The 20,789-nt window shown below is 36.7% G+C and overlaps 1 protein-coding gene across 1 annotated transcript; it reads right to left on the reverse strand.

The window, feature by feature from the left end:
• Window positions 1-496: 496 nt before the first annotated feature.
• On the reverse strand, window positions 497-19,295 carry LOC594047 (vacuolar protein sorting-associated protein 16 homolog). The gene is made up of 22 exons (XM_030972662.1): window positions 19,232-19,295; window positions 18,183-18,277; window positions 17,581-17,681; window positions 16,868-16,996; window positions 15,333-15,483; window positions 14,703-14,941; window positions 13,744-13,874; window positions 12,338-12,432; window positions 11,906-11,982; window positions 11,122-11,247; window positions 10,067-10,194; window positions 9,806-9,841; window positions 9,173-9,281; window positions 8,664-8,798; window positions 7,872-7,980; window positions 7,088-7,185; window positions 6,535-6,639; window positions 5,747-5,824; window positions 4,187-4,356; window positions 3,426-3,522; window positions 2,878-2,981; window positions 497-1,769 (listed from the first exon to the last, which is right to left on the reverse strand). The coding sequence occupies exons 1-22, from the start codon at window positions 19,279-19,281 to the stop codon at window positions 1,631-1,633; spliced, it is 2,502 nt and encodes an 833-aa protein (XP_030828522.1). The 5' UTR covers window positions 19,282-19,295; the 3' UTR covers window positions 497-1,630.
• Between the last annotated feature and the right edge of the window lie 1,494 nt (window positions 19,296-20,789).

Below are 20,789 nucleotides of genomic sequence, written 5' to 3' on the forward strand. Positions count from 1 at the left end.
CTTTGACTCTGCAAGATACATACATGACCAAAGTTTGGCAGGAATCCATCAATCGGTTCTTCAGATAACGCGATCACGAGCTGTTTTTGCATACATAATGAGCCCTGTGACCTTTGACCTTTGACATCGTAACCCCAAAATCTAATCAGTTCATCGGCTCTGCAAGATACATACATGACCAAAGTTTGGCAGGAATCCATCAATCGGTTCTTCAGATAACCCGATCACGAGAACGGGACGTACGTACGTACGTACAGACGTACGTACGTACAGACGTACGTACAGACGTACGTACAGACGGACGGACGGACAACCTGAAAACATAATGCCTCCGGCTACTTCGTAACGGAGGCATAAAAATAGGTTCTATGGGAAATATAAACTACAAATAATATAAGGTCATAGATGAATTTCATTTGATTTCTCTCTCATCTACATTCTTCTCATATCTTTGGGTTTTTATTTGGATTGTAAATCTAAGGGAAATGGGTTTTTCTTGGTCCACCTTCATCCAATTTCTGATTTGTGCTCTGTTTTGTGTCATTTCTCATATCATTCTCATTACCATTGTCTGGAGAAAGTGCCACAAACATCCACTGGGTGATAGGTTGTGAAGCTCAACAGAAAAAGATAATCAGAATCACTGTCACCATCTTCTTAATCATCATTGCCATCATCATCATCATCACGACTACCAGCAGTACCACTATCATTCGTATTATCAACATCATTATCACAATCATCACCAACGTCACCAACATCTTCCTCCTTTTCATCCTATCACCAACATCATCACTAACATCACTATCACTACATTTTCCATGATGATGATCATCATCATTACCATCACATTCTCTCATCTTTAGTATCTTGGATACTCTCTTATGATTCAAACTTTAACATCATCTCTCACACATGAGGAAAACTGATGATTCCAACCTTTCCTGTCTTCAGTTTCCACGTGCAGAAGGTCATAAATCTCTGACACCAGACTCGGTGGAAATACCATTAATGGGTGTACAAGTTTCGCACACAGCAAACCCGTAGTCCCATCAAAATCCCCCCCCCCCATAATCTCTCAGAGAGCCTTTGGGCGAGGGAAATGTAAGATTATGACTTTAACGAAAGAGGGAAGGGTGGAAAATGCAGAGCACTACACAAGGCCTGTTGGTCATAACAGCACCCGAATGGTGTCGGACTACCCATGAGAGCCTACTACTAAGTGTCTTTAACACCCTGGATCAAGATTTTGATCACAACTCAACACTCCTAGTGGAGTAAAACAAGACAGGTTGGGTTTGTGTATTATAATGCTGCTGCAGTTCAACTCTGAACTAAATAAGGTCTTGGATGTTTAGTATAAATAAGAGTTCCACTCCATCCGATAAATCAATAATCTATTCAACATCATCTCAACTTGAAAGAAAAAAAAACCATGGAATTCTCTCCTCATAGGTAATATAAATTGTATACAACCCATTCGACTGCACGATAAAATAAGGTAAAAGGATGGTGTAAAATTTCTCAATTCACTATGTGATGCACACTGGTATTGCACTCTGTTTGCGACCATGGAAACCATACTTCGTGTTGGAAAGTCCTTGCATCTCTCTCAGGAGTCTGATGGATTCTATTTCTTGCCTAGTTGTTGCTTCATGGTGTTGATCTTAGCCGAGAGTTGTCTGTTACCGGCACATTGTCTGAGAACCAGATTGAGATCCTCCTCACTCTTCTGTTGGAATGCGAGCTCAGCGGCTTCATCTAGGGTTCTGTTCAAGGTCAGAGGTCAGAAATAATGTGCTTGGTACGTTATATCCGCATACATAAAAGTACATTCATCCACAGAAAGGTGTATGGACATGTGTACTTCACAATGCTCAACTAGTGATATTCTACATTCTTTGTGACATTTCACAGACCTCTAGGCGCATGGCATATCTCAGTAATATGAATATCGATTACAATCTGTTCAGGCATTTGTTCATAATTATCAGATAACCTAATTAGATGATAGATAAAGAATGTATTTACACATTGGGTCATGTTTGCTCTTATATAAAAGTTGGCACCATTTAGCATCTTGACATGCCATTTCAAATTCTGAACTATTTATGCCTCTATTAACTTCATAAAGTTAGCTCAGTATCAAAGATCTCTCTGCATTTATAAACGAAAGTGTCATTATAGCTAAAGTGGTAGTCTTTTTTCTCTCTTACAACTGCAACCAGTGGCGTCTTGAATAGTTGGCTATCAAGTAATGAATCCCAACAAGGGGAGAGAACCTCATAGAGGGAGAGGGAGAAAGTAATTTTAAAGAACTAAACTCAAATTCCTAGGGTTCACCTAGCTAAGGCACCTAACACCAACTTGTCCCTAGGCTTAAAGCCTGGTTCTTTCGCACTTCTGTGTGCCCATGTTTTCATTTTCTCTTGTGACACTTTCAAGTAAATCCTAGCTACTTCCAAAAATTTTGTCAGCCTTTCCTGAAACATTAAGACATAGCCAAAAAATTGACCTCATCATCTTGAGCCATAAGCATCTCCTTGATCAGCTTGAGAGGACCCCAAAACTCTTGACCATAGACTAGTTCAAATGGGCTGAGACCAGTTGACTCATTTGGGGAATCCCTGGTTGCTAACAGCAAGAATGAAATCCCTTTATCACAATCTTCAGGATACTCTTCACAATTAGCCCTACGCATGACCTTTAGGGTCTGGTGATGATGTTCCGACACACCTTGGGACTGTGGGTGATATGCAGCCAATTGGAGTTGTTTACTCCCCAACTCATGCATTAATTCCTGAAACATTACAGAGGGAGGGGGGGGGGGGAGAAAGTAATTTTGAAGAATGACTGTTGTAGATGTTGATGACTTACCCCATTCTGATGTACATCTTGACCCTGTGTTCAGGAGCAACCTTAGCAGCATACTTGTTGGCTTCATACTTGTTGTGATGTTTCATACACAACTCCACGAATGGCTAGAAAGGAAAGAAAACCCATAGAATATTGGTCATCAGTGATCAGAAATATACTGATTTTCAAGAAAAATCCAAACTCATCAGGCTAGAAAATGTTGTCTGAATATCCCGTACGACATATATGGAATCGCCCTTTACATATAGAAAGTCAATATATCACAGTCATTATTCACAATTCACATAGATTTATCCGATTTAGAATGAATTGTGCCTGCAGTCATAAGATAGAATATCTGCTCTTTTGTTTCAAGTGCTGCTTAAAAAGTTCAAGTAAAATATTTCAATGTTTATGATGTGAGTGATTACTTCTGAAAGGTATCATACAGTAAATAGAAACAGACACATAAACAAAGATGGAGAGAAAATTTCAATAACTTAATAACTTTATTCAAAACATATTTAATATGAATGACTGAATGAAATATTGAATACTACAAGCCTTACCTCATATCCAATGGGTGATTTCTTGCTCTTGGCAAACCTTTCAAGTTCTATCCATTCTCCTGCTCCAGCCAAGGCATCGATCTTCAACCACCAGAATCTATGGAACAGCATTCACAAACAACATGATCTATTTATAGTATTTCAATTTCCTTTTCAATTTTAAAGCGGAGAATGGCATAAGATGGTTGACAATCCTTCAGAGAGTGAGAAGTATAACTCGAACATCAGGTTCTTTGTTGTTGAATGTCTTAACAATGACTTCAACTTTCAGCCACATGTGCAATAAGGCCTCTGGCACCACCTTCGGTGACATATATTAACTTTGACTTACAACCAATTTGAATTTTTATAATACTCCTTATAGGATGAAAATCATCTAACTGTAAATCAATATTTAGGTGTATTATTATAGCAGGGTCATCTCTAAATACTTGTCAGAAAGCTGAATTGATTTTAGAACAAACAGCCCCTGTACTTTCCTCCCCCCAAAAAAACTACCTCCAGAAAATTATTCTAAAGACAAGCCATCAAACGGAGAACTATCCTAGAACAATTACTTCCATAGCTTTTCTAACGCTACGTTGGGTAATTGAGGGTGTTGTCATATAGAGGTATTTGTACTACAAGGGTAGTTGTCCACGGCTGAGGGGCGTGGGGGAGGAGGGGGGGGGGTAGTTGTCGGGACTGGAATTTTGGAATTTTGTTTGAGTGAGGGGTGGGTTTGAGATATATTCCACTGAAATGGCAAGCCTTTCACCCACCTCTTGTCTGGGAATTTGAATTCTTTGCGGAGTTGCTCGGCCATCTTGCCCAGGTTCTTGGCGACCAGTTTATGGACGGTGTCATGGAGGGAGAGATAGAGGAACTGCTCCTTGTACTGCTCCTGCATCCTCTGCTGGTAACCTAGCAACTTGATCTCTTCCTCTGTTGCCTAGGATAATTATCAGAACAAAATATATAAAGATGATGTTTGAAGGTTTGCATGGTGGTATGAATAATCACGGTAGAGGTTTACGGTACACCATGTGTAAAGTCCTAGAAGGACTAAGGAAAGTGGATAGAAAATAGAAGTGAAAATAGAAAGGCGAGAAAGTGGAGATTGGAAGGAAGAGTATCTTTCAGAAGTGAGTATAGTCCTGAAAAGGACTGTAAACCAGAAAGTTGTAGATAGGATGAGAGGTTTGAGTAGAAGACTGGATTGAGTTGAAGAGTTGAGTAGAGTTGCAGAGCAGGAGCAGGAGAGTAGACTCGACGTTTCGGACAGGTTGACTGTCCGTCTTCAGGAGTGAGTGTTCGCTATGCGTGCGGCGGTCCTTATAATGGCGTGAGTGCGGACTTGGGGGAAAGCACTGGGCCGGCGGGCTCGGCGGGTTGGCAGGTAGCTGTCGGTGGTGGCGCTCGGTTGCGTGAATTGGCGGGAAACGAGTGGGCGGCGGTTATGCGGACGTCGTGTGGTTGGTGGCGGCGGAGTAGCGGGCGGTGTGTCGGCTGATGAGTGGGTGTATCGATCGGCGGTGAGGACAACCTGTCCGAAACGTCGAGTCTACTCTCCTGCTCCTGCTCTGCAACTCTACTCAACTCTTCAACTCAATCCAGTCTTCTACTCAAACCTCTCATCCTATCTACAACTTTCTGGTTTACAGTCCTTTTCAGGACTATACTCACTTCTGAAAGATACTCTTCCTTCCAATCTCCACTTTCTCGCCTTTCTATTTTCACTTCTATTTTCTATCCACTTTCCTTAGTCCTTCTAGGACTTTACACATGGTGTACCGTAAACCTCTACCGTGAAAATATATAAAGTTGATCATCATATTCCCCGGAGGTAGTTTTGACAGCAGAGCTTTGATTTCAAAAGATGGTGGTACATTGTAGAGCCCAAAATCGCCATTTTTTCTAAGTGATGAGGATAGAAAGAGATATGGGTAATGGTTCTATGTACAGTGATGAGAGTGTACATCCATCTGGCTCTGAGATGACTTACTGATAATGCACCCTCTAAAAATATGAAAATCAACTTAAAAATGTATGTGCACTGAAAAAACATTTGCAGACAAAAAGGGACCAGCCTATCCAATTTCATTATTTTAAAAATATACTAACATACAAAACAGTGGAGAATTCCATCATTTTGTAAAATCTGATAGAAAGGATTACGGCATTAGAAATTAACCATCATTAAACATCAACTGGTTGTTTAAAAAAAAAATACAATGCAATGCATTTCTTTATCAAACAAATTGTATCATCATAGAAATTTGTTCAGCAGGGCAGGGATGTAATCAACTACTGATGATTTACCACTTGGTAATCTATATTACCTTCATAGAGAATTCATTGGCCGCTTTCTTATAGTTGTCTTGTGCTGCATTCAGCTGATCTAACCTCTTCTGCAAATTCTGAATGTTATAAAAATGAAGAAAAAATAAAGAGTAAAAATATATTCAATAAACAAAGAACTTATAGCAATATTAACTTGACATTCCATCTGACAAAACCTAAATGTAAGCCTCAAGTTAGATGACCACCAATGTCAAATATTTACTGCCATAATTGGCACAAGAGATGTGATAGTTTGGGGCACATTTGATATTAACTGCATCCTTAAAAAGAATGACAGATGGATATGCTTGAAATATGTAAGACAATGGTAGTATTTATATGTTGTTTCCTTTTCATTCGTATCTTTCTATTGAATCCTTTTCAATCCCAACTTAGAAGGAATCAATTTTACATTCAGAAATCAAATTTGTGTTTCATACGCAAAGGTCAGAGTTAAGTATGCAAAGGTCAGAAGTCAAATTCATCTTTCATACACAAAAGTCAGAGTTTAGTATGCAAAGGTCAGAAGTCAAAAACATGTCTCAAAAGTAAAGGTCAGAATTTGGTATGCAAAGGTCAGGTGTCAAATTTATGTTTCATACTCAAAAAGGTCAAAGTTTAGTACGCAAAGTTCAGAAGTCAAATTCATGTTTCATAAGCACAGGTCAGAAGTCAGATTCATGTTTCATATAAAGCAAAGATCATTTGAAAATGTATTCCATTCACTGAACCTTTCCTCTAACCAGATACACTACTCAAAGGTCACAAGACATGACCTCCTATTTACCTTCTCAGTGAGACTATCCCTAACAGCAGTGTTGGCTAACTCTTGGAAGTTATCATTCTGGTTGTACAGATCTAGCAGGAGGTTCGGATGTTGCTCTCGACACAGCTAACATGAAAATAAATTCATATAAAGCATGATCATTTATGAGAAATAAACAATGAGCACAATCATTTATGAGATAATAAAGATAAAGCATTTAACCATTCAGATATTTATGGGTCATTTTGAAAGCATAGCATGTTTGAATGCAAGTAAATGAGGATGAACAACTTTGAGATAATGTTGCCTACAACAGAGTTAAAGGTCCACAGTTCGAGTCCCGCCGCGTCACTAATGTCCTTTGGCAAGATCTTAATCTACATTTGCCACACTCAACCCAGGTGAGGTAAATGGGTACCTGGTAGGATTATTCCTTGAAATGCACTGTGCGCTGATTACGGCTGCCGGAGCTAAAGCTAAGGTAATAATTTCCAAAGCTCTTTGGAAGTGCATAGAGACGTTGTATTATGTGATATGCGCTATACAAGAATCGAATATTATTAATATTATCTACCTGCAAGAAAAGGTCCTGTGCCTGTGGATGGTTTCTCAGCATCATCAAGAATTCACCTCGAGGGAGATCCTCTTTCAACTGTAGCAGCACCATGTACACTGAATGGATCAACAACATTAACAACAGAATTAAGAATGGGGGAAAACAAAAATCACAGAAATAATATTTCTGGCAGTTTTAGATTAGAAGTGGCACTCCTTACATATATACATATATACAAACAAGTAAATACATGATGAATTGAGAACCATGTTGGAATATACACAAACACATCTGACTGATGCTAAAAAAAATAAACATATATAATGACTATACACCAGGGAAATTACAATAGAATGCACATCTAATTCATCTAATCACCTTTTCGTGGGATAAATGTTTCCAACTAAAGAATGAGGATTTGGTACATGATCATCAGGGATAATATTACTTGAAGACAGAAATATATACATGAGCTAATTCAGTATAATAATGCAATAGAAAGAATATTGCTTCCTACTGGTAAGTTATGTAATATGCAGATTTGATATATATAAACATGGTCATAGAATGGACTTTGAGACACAGGTTCTCTATGACTTCCTGTCTTCAGCTATTCTAGTTACCGGGTAGCTGCTCAAATAAATTATATTTCTCTCTCAATAACGATTCCTTGCAAAACAAAGATTTATCATCAGCTACACGTAGACAAAAACACACACGCCCATGCACCACAGACACACAGACACACACAGACCAGTCAGCTATCTCATACAAAGTCCATTGTAAGTTAAGAAAAGCCTACCTAGGTCAGTGTCTCCACTTTCGATAGCTTTTCTAAGGGATGTCCTGCTATCTCTCATTGTCATCAACAGAGGGACCTGCTCCGCTGCTCTAGGCTCATACTCCAACAACTAAACAAAATAATAGGAATAAATTTCTATTGAATAAGACACAAATCTCACGGTTTCTGCTATTTATGTGACTGTAACTGCCAAAGGTATTTACATATGGGAGACAGTTTTGTTTCAATGTTAACCATCTTATAAAAGGGTTTCATTCAAAATGATCTTGGGGTAAAACTTCCAATGGGTCAAATTCCTTATGAACCGTGAAGAAGTTATAACTAGGCTTGAATTCATAATATAATGATTATGATGATGAGGATGGTGATGATGATGATGATGATGATGATGATGATGATGATTTCTTCTGATAATACACACACAAAATAGAGACCAAATCTCACTTTTCCTGCTATTTATGTAAAAGTAACTGCAAAGTGTATTTACATATTAAATACATTTTTATTTCAATGTTAAACATCTTTTAAAGAGGGTTTCTACTGAAATAATCTTGGGCTAAGACTTCAACAGGTCAGATTACTAATGAACGGTGAAGAAGTGAAATGAAGGCTTCAATTGATAATGATGATGATGATGGTGATGATGGTGATGTCTTTCTTCTGATAATTCACACACAAAATAGAGACCAACTCAATGTCATGGCCATTAAGATCATCATTTTACAAATGAGTAACACATAATGAAATACTGGGTATAGTAAACATGCAAGATTAATGTTAGTTTGTAATTACCTTGACAGCCAGCTGTGTTCTTCCACACTCTGAGGCTTTCTTGGCAATCTCTGAGTAGGCTATGCCTGGCGTATCACCAAGCTTTTCCTTGATGCTCTGAGCTATCAGCTCATCTGGAATGTGTTTTTGTTCAACCTGTAATCATAATGGATTATGAAATCACTAACAATGATTGACAACACATTAAAACAATGATTGTCCAAAGTCATGACATGATTTCACAATTTGCAATTTGAATACTAAACTCATCAACTTCATTAGGGTAGAGTAATACACAAACCAAAATAGTAAACAGGCCTTATGTAGTGCTCTGTATTTTCCACCAATTGCCCCATATGGAAAAGTCACTATCTTACAAGACTCTTTGAGAGACTGTTTTTTGTTGTTGATGGAACTACCGGTTTGCTGTGTGCGAGACTTGTACACCCATTAACGGTATTTCCATCAAGTCTGCTGATCAGCAAATTATGACCCACATGAAAACTTACGACTATCTCCCTTTAACATACCTTGTAACAAGCCCAGTGGCCTAGTATCCTGCTTTCACCCTCTGATTCTGGCAGCTTGAGGTACTGACTGATCTGCTGTGCCAATGCCCACTGTCTTCTCAAGATTAATCTGTGGTTTGACAAAAAGGGTAGGGACAAGAATGAAATGAAATGAAAGTATTCTAATTTTATATGGTAAGTGTTACTTGAACAATATTTGTACCAACAGAATTTTTAAAAAAGGACTTTGAAATTCATGTTGTATTCTAGAAAACATAAAACTGTCAATTTAGATATTAAGATATTGAAAGAAAAGTTTACAAAATATTTGCAGCTGTATCATTTACTTTTAAAAGTAATGTTTGTTTATTTCTCTCCTTAGTACATATGATAGTAATGACAGCATTATCTGTTGAAAGCTAGAAGGGCATTAACATTGAGTTAAAGGGGAAGTCCACCTGGATATTAAGTTTTCTGTATCAAATATATATTTATGACAGAATTTTTTTTTTTCCATACAAGGTTGCATAAATACGTATTTGCAATAACTATATTTAGGGCACATGCATGATTAAAAAATTTCTTGAGGGAAAATAAATATTCAAATTCAAATTCGATTTTGAAATGGAATCAGGAGAGTATTCCAATTCTTACCTGTCCATGAGTACAGTCAATGTCAACTTCTTGAGTCTGTGATAGAAATTATCAAGGAAGATTACCAAATGAAAACGCAGAATAAAATTACTTTCAATGTCATTAACCGACTCATTAAATCCACTTTATGGATGTTGGCTATCATTTCAGCTTTTAAGTTGATAGATATGTTGCATTTCACCTTATGCTACCTAAATACTGACATAAACATCACATCAAATCAAATCACATCAATAGCAAAGGAATGTTTCAAAAGGATACTGGTCATATGTGAGCGGAATTCCTATCTGATAATCTCTGACTGCATTCAGCACTCTCAGTAGCTTGCACATGTTCACAAACTTGTCTGCGTTCACATTAGTCCCAAAGCACTTGCCAAATGATGCCGCCTGTATGGTAAAGAATGTAAACATAGTCACATACGTAGAAACATGATTTGAGATTTGTTTATATCTTTAACCTTTAGTAATACCAGTTTTCATAGGTCTAATGATCACAAGTAAAGTTATAGTTTTAAAGACTATTAAAAGTAAAACAATAAATAATAAAGCATAAATTAAAAGGGAGCCATAGTCTATAGCTCTTAAGTCGATTCAACAACTAATACCGATAGTCGTTATTTTCACACCGAAATACATTTTCAAGCCCCCCTTTTTTTAGGGAAGTTCCAAAATAGTATTATCTATCAAATGCTGTTGGAATTAAACATTTTCATTTTTTTGGCCTGCAAATGGGACATAGTACCTTTAAGTGGGAATGTAAAGATTATGTTTCTTAATTATAACCGCACTGGTAATAATATATAACCATTACAAAAGGAAGAATCCAATGCAAGCTGAAGAAGATATCAAAGACATCATTTTACCAGTATTTTTAACAGTATCATACTATAGTAGTACTTATACCCTTTTCTATTTTAAACATTTAAATTTGCATTGGTACAGTCAAATCTGCTTTAACAACCACATGTATAGAGAGCTCACCTGTCTATAAAGACCACATTCTGTGTTTTCCTTGAGTATGGTTTATCATTGAAACTTGTACTAAATGAACCTGTATTGTTTTGTTCATGTTTCCATTGAGCGATCTGTATGTCCAGGCTTCACTGTATTATAGGCTTTCATATAAATAAGATCCTTAAACTACATTTTTTAAACATTACATAGCAAAGTTTACTATGCTTTGCAGTGAAAACATCAGCACATCAATCTTGAAGTTGTAACCAAAATGTTCCACTGCTCTTTATATCATTGTACTTTTCCCAATAAAACAATGTGCATAAATTGTAAAAAAAGTAAACCGAATTCCACACTTACCCTGAGTAGTAGTTTTTGTGAGTTTGGTTCATACTCTGCCCCGGCTGCTTCTATACACTGTTCAACCGCTAAGCTCAACTGATCTTTGATCATACGGATGTACTCATCAGCTTTCTGACTTTCTTTCTACAAGGCAAGATAACAGAATCAAATTGGCACTAATTTTCTTTATAGTTTTAGTGACATGTAATTACTAATTAATTAATAGTTTTAGTATAATTAACTAATTACAATTATTCTATCATAATTTGCATTAGTCTATTACCATTTTCTTACAAATATTATCATTTGTTACACTTTCAAATGGGATAGATGTGTTCAATTTCCTTTTAAACTTTCTTTCATAGTTCAGTCCGTCTAGTTTTGTTTGGATGATTAAAAAAAACAGGTTTTTCCTTTTTTATCTCCTTTTATGAATTTTGCTGTGTTGAATATAGATGGTAAGTGATTTCATGATTTCCATGCAAATATGTTCATTAGTAACATTTGAACTCTGGACCTTGATCCATATCAGATCACATTTGTGATATTATAAAAAACACACATACACAATTAAAATTGACACTGGGACTTATCTACTACAAGAGAGAGACTAGATGCATTTTGTACATGGTCAGCTCATAGAGAAGATCTAAACATCCTTGTTGGAGACTTGAAACAACAGCAATAAATCAAGAACTGCTCCCCAATCTAAAGGCCAATGTCAAGTCAGAGAACCTGTATTGTCCAGTTGGCTGTAACAAGAGTGATGAGGGTATGCATGCATGCAAGAATATTTTCTTACCTGAAACTCCCTGCAAGCCTCATAGAGCATGGCACCTGGAGCCATGGAACCAATCTTGAAAATATCCTCAACGACACCTGGAACAAATAAACAAATTAATGTATCATCAAAAAGAAAAAAATCATTTTACTTGCAAGGTTTCAATATACCGTTCTTTATAACTTTTTTTTTTAAGTTACTGGTTCTGTGGTCAAGTGAATAGGTCGTCAGACTCTGGACCAAATATTCTCAGTTCAAGTCCAAGTGGCAGCACTTAAGTTTACAGCAAGACATTGTTTATTCTGCTTTCCGTGGATGTAGAAGGAAGAAGCCAAAAGTCAGAAAAATTTCTGTCAAGGACTTTTCACAGTTATAATTCAAATTGCCCTTATGTACAAACATAAAACGATAGACAAACAAATACTGGTAAAGAATTTTTTTAAAGTATAATACCTGGAACCCTTTGAAGCAGCTCATGTGTGTGGGTCTGGAGGATGTGTAGACTATCATTCTCTGGTATGAGCACTGCATCTGTATCCATGTTGTATCTAGGCAACACGTAGTTAAGATAAATTTTGTTAAATGTTAATTGTTTTCTTGGTAAGTTTGTTTCATCAAATAGTTTCCATACTTCACAAAGCCATATTTAGACATTAGTCCCTGTGATATGAATCTAGAGCTGGCAATTTGGCAGAATTACATTTTGCTTTTACAACACTGCCCTGATTAATTGTTTCTTTTATAGTAAATTTAAAAACAACCACCTTGATGAAGCTCTTACCGTAAATCTCTGTGTATAAGGCGCACCCCTATTTTGAAGACACACACAAAAACAAAAACAAAATTCTGGAGAAAAAAAAAGAAAAAAAATCTGTCATCTTTCGTTTTGAAAAACAACATTATTACTAGGTCTGACTTAGTTCACAAGCACTTCAACTGTGCCTCGTAATAAAATGAAAGTATTTTCGAACACTGAAATGAGAGCCGATCTGATCTGGTTAACAAAAAGCAAAAATATCCAAAAAAAGCCACACAAAAAAGCCAACAAAAAAAAATTGGCTTTTTTTGTGGCTTTTTGTCTTTTCCTCCAAGTCCAAACAGAAATTTGGATAGGCTAGTTTTCGAGTGGTGATTCATAATCCCCCGTGTAAGTGTACTGCATGATACAAAGCCGGCAAAGTGCTTTGTGAAGGAGCATAATTTATCGAGACTGAAAAAAACAAAAAACTCTCTTCCCTTCAAATTAGAAACGTACTTTAACTTCAAATAGTAGATCCTATTCTTTATTTGCATTATGTAATTCATGTTGAGACACAGAGATTTTCGAAAACCACTTCAAAGTAGCATTTTGAGGACCCAAAATATCCTGTACCTGTGTATAAGGCACCCCCGACTTTTTTGAGTTTTGCCGATGGAAAAAAAGTGCGCCTTATACACAGAGATTTACGGTATACCTTGGTGACCGTTCCAAAGAAAGTCCAACCTTATTCCACACCAACTGTTTTTTTACCATTCAGTGTAATGAAATGTTTTGATCAGTTTTTGTCAGTCTCACCAGTGTGAATAGGGTATTACAAGCCATATTTTTTTTGTAATCATTAAATTGGGCATAATTTCATAATGCTCTTGCTTTCTTACATTTCCTTTCAAATCAGATACAAAGTTATGGTACAAGTATACTAATTCAAGTAATTAAGCTGAATTAAGCTCTTAATATTTGTTTTCATTTTTGTTTTCATTTTCATTTTCTTATTTAAACAAGGTTGCCTCTTCAATCAAGAAGCTGCTGTCCTTGAGGGAAAACAATAATATATAGTAAACATATTCCAAACAAAGCCATTGCATCGTGTAAAGGATACTTGATCCAGTCTTTCTGTGGTCCAATCACCAGAAGTAGGTTCTCCCAGTATCCTACCACAGCACCGGTACCACACCATACCAGCTGTCTGGGACGCATCTGACTGCTTGTATCAAACTCACAGTACGTTTTCTGCAAAAGAGTATAAATTTCTTATTCTTATAAGACGTTCACACTACACACATTGCTTGTTTCAAACTCAAAGTAGGTTCTTATTCTTACAAGGTTACAACAGGGGAGTGTTTCACAAAGTCTAAGGTTGACTTTGAGTTGGACTTAACTATGGCAGGTCATCATGCCACTGTTTGCTCTCACCATTTACTGGCATTGGTCTCTCAAGGGACGTACAAATCGTGGTCACGAATCTAACAAATTTACATTTTTTGATATTTCGTTATTGAAGGAAAAAATATTATCTAAATATCATAATGGTGAGAGCAAAAAGTGGCATGAGCAGCCTGCCATAGATAAGTCCAACTTAAAGTAGATCTAAGTCTTTGTGAAACAATCCCCAGATCTATTAATTTTCTTAATCAATGTAACACATAAGCCCTAGCTTAGAAATAGGGTCTGAGATGAGGCATTTCTTTACTGTTGTTTTGCATTTTCCAGGTAAAATAAATACCCACCTGAATACTTATTGAGAAAAAATGTGCACCGATAAGCCAAAGTTTCATAACACGCATTAACCACCAAAGTGCATGGGCATAGAAAATTGTCTTAGGTGTGGTATGTGCTATACCAAACAAATATCAATTACATATCATTATTCAATAAACTACGATTGTACTACGATTGTACAAAGCCTAAGGGATATATTTATGTAGTTCCCCTTTTCATTTTCAAATGCTGTGTAGGATATATTTGTATTCATATTGATTGTATTTTTCAATCGAGAATGAAATAAATGAAATGAATTCAATTCAATAGAATTGAATAAATTATTGCCTCTATATTTACCTGTAAATCAGATGACCCGATCCACAGTAGGCCTGTATCACTGAAGAGTGCTAGGAAACGATTGTCAAAGGACACGGCCATCTCAATAAAAGCATTCACTTCTTTGGTCTTGGTTTCAAGTATCTCCTGCTGCATGTCGCTACGGTCTAACTTGTAAAGGCGCTTGTCTCTCGCCAGGAGGATGTGGTTCTGTCTGTCGCCCCCTATCACACACCAGCTGCTGGGTGGTGCATCGAGTCCTGGATAACACATCATGATGGATGATTATTTAAATCACTTACAATCAATCTTTGGTCGCTTTGGCAAAGTAATATCCCATAAACTGAAAGATGTCAAGTTTGAACTGAGAGAATAGAGGGTTTGAATTAACAAAGAATGAAGCACTTTGGAAAAGAATAGAAGCTTCCACCATTCATTTAGGAAAACAATCTTCATATTTGGATTATCCTATGCATGGGAACAAATGCTTATACCTTGTTCTCAACATATTGAGATACATTTATTCGTAACAGGTGAATTAAATAATTTTTATCAAAAGTTCTTAACAAAGGCATATGCATACATTTGATTACATCACAAAAATGGCCTATTGTCATTAGATGATGTGCCCTACGACCCTTGCACACTGACCTGGTACTTCCATCATCTTCCTGCTCGCAGGGTTATGTACATCATTCACTACATAGATCCTGTAGGTTCCTGTCAGGACAGCAACACCAGTGCCACCATACGATGTGTTATGGAACACTTTGGATTCAATGACCTTGGATTCTCTCGATTCCTGAGGATGAACAGCAAATAAAAATAAAACATAATGAGCCCTGTGATCATTGATATTTGACCTCGTTACCCCAAAATCTAATCAGTTCATTGGCTCTGCAAGACAAATACATGACCCAAGTTTAGCGGGAATCCATCAATGGGTTCTTGAGATAAAGCGATCACAAGCTATTTTTGAATACAAAATGAGCCCTGTGACCTTTGACTTTGGATCTCGTGACCCCAAAATCTATTCAGTTCATTAGCTCTGCAAGATACATACATGACCTAAGTTTGGCGGGAATCCATGAATGGGTTCTTGAGATAACGCAATCACACGCTATTTTGGATACATAATGAGTCCTATGACCTTTGACCTTGGATCTCGCGACCCCAAAATCTAATCAGTTCATTGGCTCTGCCAGATACATACATGACCAAAGTATGACGGGAATCCATCAATTGGTTCTTGAGACATACGGACGTACGTACATACGTACGGACGGACGGACGGACAACCCAAAAACATTATGCCTAACCTTGAAAAAACATACAATAACAATAATGTTTAGTTGTTCGTATTATGGAAGCGTAACTGATTTTCAATTCAATTATTGAATGAATGGTTTGATCTATTCGATATGTTCATCGCAGCAAGTGCTGGCCGTATTGTTCTCAAAAGAAGTGCTTTTAAAATGCATTTAAATACAAACATACAATTGCCATGATCTTATGAGTTAGGCTACCATCCGTTTAAAACTTACATTTTATGGCCAATAGTTTACAAAGACCATTTTTTCTTTTCGCCACACAAGTGCTTTTACCAATTCAAATATTTATCATTCAAGTGTCAAGCTCCTGTTTCCCATGGGGAACTCTTTGTTGTTCAACCCTGCCTTAGTAGCAACCTGTTTACCCGTACCACACAGGACTGTCTGACTACTTTTTGTCCCTCCAAGTGTCTTTTAACATTTTCAGATATATATCATGAGCATTATTTTCAGAGGAAACCTAATATTCCAGTTATTCAACTTCAACATAATACACAAGCATGGTGAAGATATAGAAAAATCAATCTTACAGTCAAACCAGTGTTAGAGACTTTCAATCAGAAAGATGGGCTCTCTTTACACCATGCAATTTCACACTTTTCTTTGGTAGTATTTCTCAATACAATGAAATCTAATCTTATCAAAATAAACCTTTATATAAAGACCACCAGGGGCGGGTTCCTAGAAGCCGTCATAAGTCTAACTTCTTGACTATCCCATTGAAACGTGTGTTATAGAATTAACACGGGTTTCAATGGGATAGTCAAGAAGTTAGACTTATGACGGTTTCTAGGAACCCGCCCCTGAGTATAGAGAATGCTTTGTTCCCCTTCAGCAGATATCACGGTAGCTTACCTGTCCCATGTTAAAGTTACGCTGGTATTTGCCAAAGATGTTGTAGACCAGGACCGTGCCGTCGTCCTGGATACAGAGAAGGTCTTCTGATAAAGACCAACCGATATGGATCACATTACCGCTGTCCCACTGTCAAAATCAATCAAATACAGAAAAAAAAATGATCTTGAAATGATGGGTCACAAATACAAATAAAAATATCTTATTACAAATACAAATTTCTTATTATTATTATTTATTATGAACAAACATAATTATGTCTTTTCTTGCTCAACAATGTCACGTTTATTATTTTTCTATTCGATATCGATTTTGATTTATCATTATTGATTTACCTAATCCCAGCTTCCATTATAAGATTAACCTTTATGCATGATTTATGGACAAAAGCTGCTCTTGACAAACCTCAACATCATGTTGGTGGTTTTTCCAAACTCACAATGTTCAAATTTAAGGTTGGCATTGTAATGAAATACTGAAAGACAGTCTTAATACTATGTTAGTGGAGAATTACTTTCCAAGCGTCTAACAAAGACTCATTCCTGAATGTAATCAATTTTGCCGCTCAATTTGATCTGAAATTGAAATATTTATATTTTTTCTATAATACTAATGGAAACATCTTTGCAGCAGTTTCGGAAGAAATAAAACCACCCTGTAAACCTCATCATTACAAATTATTTGATAATCTACTTTCTTTCTTTGTAACTTACATTGATTCTTGAGATTTCTTTTCCTGCAGCTGAGAAGATAAAAATGACTATGTGCGAAGAACCCCTGACCTGGGTGATCTTGTTACTATCTCTCATCAGAGCTAGAATGAAAGCAACAATGATGCTGGAAAATTACCAATACTCTCAGGGAAATGTATATGTCGCATACCACATACAGAGCAAGATGGAAGGGAAACTACACTCTGAGGGACACTGCCCATGAATATGCTAGGATAATTACTTCTTGATAATGATGATTGATAACTTTCTCCTTCGGGCAATTAATCAACTCTCCAGAAGACACAACAAGATGTTTCAAATGCCATTTTTCTATAATTTGTATTGTAGTTGGTCACTGAACATGACAATGTGCTGGTGGGATTTTAAACTGTCATCCTTTATTTTCATTTTGAGATGCCCTATTACTATAGATGTTTATGTGCATTATATTTACTTAATCACAAGCTACAAGTGACTCTTTATTCACCATAACCCCCACATAGCTATTGACAAAGTGTCTTACAGTAAATTTCCTTTGCCTTCCTAAAACTACATATTCTACCTTACTCATGACATTTTTAGTTCTGCTGAATAATTCTCACCAATCGGTCCTCCAAACGGAGCAACGGCAACCTTAAATTTCCTAAGGTCAGCCACCTCCTGCCATAGTCTGTCCATAGAATACAGTTCCACTTTCCTACAAGCAATGGATGATAACATCATAGTCATAGTCACGTTGATTAGAGAATATTGACTGCTAGCCAATATTGTTATTTTTCAATATGCAGAAAGAAATATATCCTTTTGATAAATAGTCATGTACAACTTGTGTATCTTTCCTAACACTGCAAGCACCGACTATCTCTACCAAGCTCTTGATCAGGTTGATATAGATCTATATCAAAACATTTATTATTTATTATTATAAGTTAATTGCCAATGGCAGTATCTAGGAGCGCTGGTCCTAGAATAAAGATCGTCTTCGTAAACGCGGACAGACGCGTCTACAAAAAATAATGATCATCCGCTTTTCCCCAGACCTTTCTTATATCCGATCCGCGTGATGGCGATGCGAAAAACGGATTCCGCGATGATTTTTTTGATGCATTTCACATTGACTTTGTACACAGAATTTCACGTTATGAGAGATAAATCCTCAGGAAGACGGACAACCCATAAAAGTAGACGGTGAACTGGGGGTATTTTATTTGTTTTACGCATCGCACACGGTTCGGAACCCAAAACCCCAGAGCGTCGATGAAAAAAAAAATTGCAGAATGCAGACGATCCTTATTTTGTAATTTGTCTGCGTTTACGAGGATATCCTCAATTGTGCAGACGATCCTCAAAAGTTAAATAGCAAAACAAAAAATGATGATGAGTTAATGATAACAGGAGCAACAACAAATAGCATTCAATGCAAACAATGACATAAAACAACAACAGCAACAATGTCAATGCGTGCAACTTAATTGAAGATGGTCGACGGCAAAATACACCACCAAAAACATAGTGTGGGACTGAAGTAAAACTGAACAATCATTTAAGGCGGTAAGTACTTACATAAATTGTTATCAAGCCTAAAGAAAAAAGGTAACGAGTCAAAGGAATCATTTGAACAAACAGATTAAGAATATTTCACCAAATTTACCGATAAAATACATCGCCGAGGGGATTCCAGTCACCAGTGACGTGCGCCATCTTGCTCCAATGCTCCGATTTGCTCCGATTCCACTCTATGATTGACCCCACCCCTTTCTGAGCACAGAACGTAAATATGCTTATCGTTTTTGTTTGTTTTTCAATATACTTTTCACAAATTGAATGGTTACTATAAAATGACGAAGACAAAACAAAACAAAACAATAACGAATGACAAAAACAGATCTGCTTTGTATGTATAGGGCTATAGCCCCCTCCATTTACTACCAAGTTCTGCCAGCTTCCCCCCCCCCCCCGCCTGCCTCTCTCTCTCTCTCTCTCTCTCTCTCTCTATCTCCCTCCCCCTCTCTCTCTCTCCCTCTCTCTCTCTCGATCTCTTTTTAAATCTTCCTATTTTGTTCTCTTCTTCACTCATATCTAATGCCTTTCATAATTCTCTCTGTCTTAATTTCGATGTATATATGTCTTTATCTTCCCATCTCTCTCTCTCTCTCTTTCTCAGAGAAAAATATGGAAAAATTGAAGAATTGAAGAATAAAAAAAGTTAATTACGATTCATCATGCTTTGATAATGTTTATTTAGATGTCACCTCTTGTAATTATTGTAAAATGGTCCATCTTTGCTACGACTTAGCTTAGCGTTTTTCAACCTTTCTATAAAGTCACGACACCCTTTTGAGAAATAGAAAGTTTTGTGTCACCCTAATTCCAAATTCACTACAGAAGATTAAAACAAAGAAAGTAAAAGAGAAATCCATGAGATTTTCGTACTGTACCTGCTGACATTATTTTGTCTTACTAATTCCAAATGAATTATCTAGTCAATCAGTTTTCAGAGGTCGATTGGTATTAAAAGTTTTTTTTTTTTAATGTAAAAACAAAAATCACCATCACAACTGCCACCACAAGAACTATAATCATCACCATGACACCATCATCATCATATCGATAATCATCATCATTATCATCATAATTATCATAATATCGATCTCCATCACCTTCACTACAACCACCACGGCGATCTTTATTGAGTTATAGATGAGAAAGATAATTATACTCAATCTCGTGTGCTTATACTTTCGTTTGTAACCAACACAAGATAATAAAATATGAAATATTTTTGTCTCTAATTGGTAATACATTCCTTTGACGACGTTACTCATTTTGGATATTCAGTTCATGATAACAGTAACTCGATATAGCCAACCGAAAATGACAAAAGAACAGGCTATGTAGACTCCGCTTTATTATTTTGCTCTCTTTACTGACAACAATACAAAAAGACAGGTTTTTGAAATAGTAGTCGGTTGCATCGAATATGCCAAATGATTTATTTACTTTTGGTATATGCTTATTTTTTCCATTCTTCCACCCCCCCCCCTCTCTCTCTCTCTGTCTCCCTCCACAATCTAGTGTTCATTTTCATCAATGCATTAATGACCACGGTGACCATTTTAACTTCTGTCCTTCATTGTATGGCATGTCCATGTCTGACCAGCCCCCTTAGCTTTAGCGCATCCACGGGAATTTTTTCCTTGCCACTTCTG

This window comes from Strongylocentrotus purpuratus, unplaced genomic scaffold (genome assembly GCF_000002235.5).
Source record: "Strongylocentrotus purpuratus isolate Spur 01 unplaced genomic scaffold, Spur_5.0 spur5_scaffold_6, whole genome shotgun sequence".
NCBI classification, from domain to species: Eukaryota; Metazoa; Echinodermata; class Echinoidea; order Camarodonta; family Strongylocentrotidae; genus Strongylocentrotus; species Strongylocentrotus purpuratus.

Excerpts from the sequence above, each read along its gene's own strand:
- LOC594047 (XM_030972662.1), bottom strand. The coding sequence starts at position 19,281 with ATGGCGCACGTCACTGGTGACTGGAATCCCCTCGGCGATGTATTTTAT. Across the intron at positions 11,248-11,905 it reads AGGCTTGCAGGGAGTTTCAG|AAAGAAAGTCAGAAAGCTGA; the intron begins GTAAGAAAATAT and ends CTTGCCTTGTAG. Across the intron at positions 1,770-2,877 it reads AAGATGTACATCAGAATGGG|AACCCTAGATGAAGCCGCTG; the intron begins GTAAGTCATCAA and ends GACCTTGAACAG.